The sequence below is a fragment of the Lolium rigidum genome, chromosome 3 (genome assembly GCF_022539505.1).
Source record: "Lolium rigidum isolate FL_2022 chromosome 3, APGP_CSIRO_Lrig_0.1, whole genome shotgun sequence".
NCBI lineage: Eukaryota > Viridiplantae > Streptophyta > Magnoliopsida > Poales > Poaceae > Lolium > Lolium rigidum.
In genome coordinates this window covers 37,973,045-37,976,395 of record NC_061510.1, presented here as the reverse complement: position 1 = coordinate 37,976,395, position 3,351 = coordinate 37,973,045, and the positions used below count along the sequence as shown (strand labels likewise).

The following is a 3,351-nucleotide window of genomic DNA, read 5'->3' as shown; positions in this document are numbered from 1 at the left end:
CCTCTGACCAGTGGACGTCCAAAGCGAGGCCCCAAGAGGCAAAGCGACACAAGAGCGCCGCCCTCGCCCGATCCCGAGAGGGATCTAGGGTTTCCCCCGGAGAGCCCAGGCGGAGATCAAGAGACACCAGCTTCGACGACGCCTTCAAGAAGGAAGCGGCGCCCACGGGCGTCACCGTCGTCGGTCCTGACCGGCCGCCAAGACAAAGCTTTCGCCCAGCGAAGAGTCCCAAGAAACTCACGCCCGCCCAAAAGAGGACCGGCACAGACCACCACCTGCATCCGCCGGATCGCGATCTCCGGAGCAACGCGCCTGTAGCCAACGGAGCATCGCCGAAGAACACCGTGGGCGCCGCCGGAACGCCACATAGAGGGGGCCGACCAACACCAACACGAGGCCCGAAGACGAACGCCGAAGCCCGCAGACAAGAACTCCCAGATCCGACCGCCACGCCGCCCACGCGGCCACCGCAGCCGTCTCTCCGCCGAGGATTCCGAGGCCGCCGTCCCGTCGCGCCCCTCACCCAGCTCCTCCTCCCAGGGACATGTCGCGGTGGAGAATATAATCTTTACAGCACACATTAGCAAAACGATCAAATAATATAGCCTATATGGTGACTTCTTTGTCTATTGTCTTAATCATATATACTATATAATATATGTTTAAATTTTGAATGAATAAAATTCTCCATTCACTAATAATATCTGTAGCATCAGGTTCATGGGATTTGCATGCCGTTCTTAAGCCCAGGGGATAGAAACTGAATATGCATAGACGAGTACAAAATAGACACGGTAGTCACACGTTGTCTCACCGGAGCCCCGACGATCTGAACCACAAAACGGCCGCTACGATATAGCAGTCGCATGCATCGTGCACACGGCCGGAGGGAGCGCCCTTGAACCTCGTACGCGGACGCGGTTTAATTTGTTGAGGACGGCGTGTACGTGCTGGTTGATGGCTGGATCGATCGGCGGCCGGAGGAGGGGACCGACAACAACTGATGATTCGGGCGAGGGGCTGGCAACCGAGGATTCACTTCTTTTTTGGGACTCACTCTTGAGTGCATGCCACTGTCGGGGAATCAACTTCAAGTTGTTGCTTCTACCCAACTTTTACTGGATCGATCGCTACTCGATCGCTAGGATGGAAGAGGGAGGGCTAAGTTGATGGATGGATGGATGCTCATGAGTCAAAGTCAATATGAAATGGACACATTTTTATCCCTTTTCAGTTTGTACTTAGTAGTAGCAAAAACTGGACAGCACCCTTTTTTAGCCAAGCAAAAATGATCTTTTTATCTTCCGAACTCCAGAGAGGAGTGGGCGACCTAGCTAGGACCAGGGTATCTGAATTTCTGAATGCAGATTGGATGCAACCACCGACCACCGCCCTCTCTAGTGCTTCTATATTACTCTACTAATATTCTAGCAATACTAACCAAAAACGAAAGAAATTTTAACACGCAAGCCTCCTTCCATAAGACCATAATTGTTGTCATGGTTTAGTTTGAATCTAAAGTGAAACCACGACAAGAATGATACTACTATGAAACTGTGGATAACAAAATAAAAATAGTATTGCAGCAGTAAGCTAGTTAAAGTAGTTAGAGAATCAACGAGAGATTGACCCTCATTTCCTTGACATACATAGTTACAAGTATCACGATTTTTGTAACGCAGGAAGAGTGTATATATATTCTGATTAATCACTTTGTTCCTCCTTCGAGTTAACAAAGCGCGGGCATTGCATCTGCATGCTCTCCTGGACTAGGACGTGTCACTAGTATAGTCTACACGTGTATATATGTGTCCATGCATGCAAGCAGCCATGACTAGTCATCCCCATGCTCTAGCTAACCAGGGCCATGCATGCACAAACCAACGGACGGGAAACACTTCTTCTTCCTCCCTCCCTCGAGAGGCAGCTTAATTTAGCATATAGCTTATTATTTCTGACCGATCGATCGATGTGCGCTAGTACTTCTTACTGCTGTAGTAGTCCTCGGCGAGCAGCTCGTCCAACACCTTTTCGTCCAGGTACTCCAGCTCCACCTTCTCCGTGTCGGCGGTTCTCCTCCCGGCCCCGGTCGCCGCGGGAGCCGAGGAAGAAGACGAGCCCCCGCCTGCAGTGGCGCCCCTTCTTGCAGCAGAGCCTGCCTGCTGGGCGGCGGGGAAGTTGAGGACGGCGGTGGCGCCCCTCTGCGCGAATGCGGCACGGTCGTATGCCCTCGCAGCCTCCTCGGCGGTGTCGAAGGTGCCGAGCCAGACGCGCGAGCCGCCGCGCTCCGGGTCCCGGATCTCGGCGGCGAACTTGCCCCACGGCCGCTTCCGCACGCCGCGGTACTTGCCCTCCCTCTTCTCGTCATCCATCTGTGCCGCTGTGGATGCTAACTTGAGCTAGTAATCGATCGGGGTGGATCGATCAGTATCCAAGTAACAGCAGACCTCGATACAGTGTAGTATCAGTAATCTAGGAGGAGGCGGAGGCAGCTAGCTAGGCTTATACAAGTAAGTAGTATCTAGCTACTACAGATACAGTGTACTCTTCTGCATGTGTGGGTGCTCTCTGGGCATATGCAACAGCTGGGTAGGTATTTATACAAGATGGGCGGTGCATGCAGGTAGCTAGCAGGGTGTTTTGCATTGCATCATCACGCTACGATCACACATCGTCAGCAACCTATACCCTTATCAGCAGCAGCAGCAGAGTACATGTAGTAAACAAGGCAATTCCTGCACTGCACTACCACATCATTTCTCTGACCACCCAATGGATTCGCTCGCTCGCTGACGACCATTCTTCGAACGATGGATTCTCCGACGACCATTCTTCGACTAGGCCCTGAAAGCTAAGTGAGTTGCACCCATCGACATGGACGTACACAGGTGAAGGGAACAATTATCATGATGAGCTAGCTGCTGCTGATATGGAGCAGAATGTGATCCTGAACAATTGAGTGAGTGAAATGTTACCCGGAGCCTGGGTGGCCTCGACAGGCGAAGGTAAAGATTGGTGACGGCGATGGCTGCGTACGTCGACGGCGCGGCCGACGGAGATTGGAAGCCGCTGGGGCAGCCGAATCTGGGGTCACGTGGGGCGGGGACTAAATCGAGAAACCAAGCAAAGTGCATGTTGATGCCTCGCTTGGAATTTCCATGGATCGATGGACGAGATTCAGGTTCACACACTATAGCTTAATTAGGTTATAGACGGCATCGATCGGTCAATCGATTCGACTGAATTATTAGGCATGTCGATGGATGGATGGACGGATGGATGGACGGACGGACGCGATCGACGTCGGCGGCGGAATCGCTCTCCGTCGACGGTACGGGCCGGGGAGTCAAC

General features: G+C 52.7%; 1 protein-coding gene across 1 annotated transcript; it reads right to left on the bottom strand.

Annotated features, from left to right (window-relative positions):
- Positions 1-1,708: 1,708 nt before the first annotated feature.
- Positions 1,709-2,372, bottom strand: LOC124698729 (ethylene-responsive transcription factor ERF096-like). Its single transcript, XM_047231175.1, has one exon. The coding sequence runs from the start codon at positions 2,370-2,372 to the stop codon at positions 1,977-1,979; it is 396 nt and encodes a 131-aa protein (XP_047087131.1). The 3' UTR covers positions 1,709-1,976.
- Between the last annotated feature and the right edge of the window lie 979 nt (positions 2,373-3,351).

Coding starts and splice junctions, on each gene's coding strand:
- LOC124698729 (XM_047231175.1), bottom strand. CDS start 2,372: ATGGATGACGAGAAGAGGGAGGGCAAGTACCGCGGCGTGCGGAAGCGG.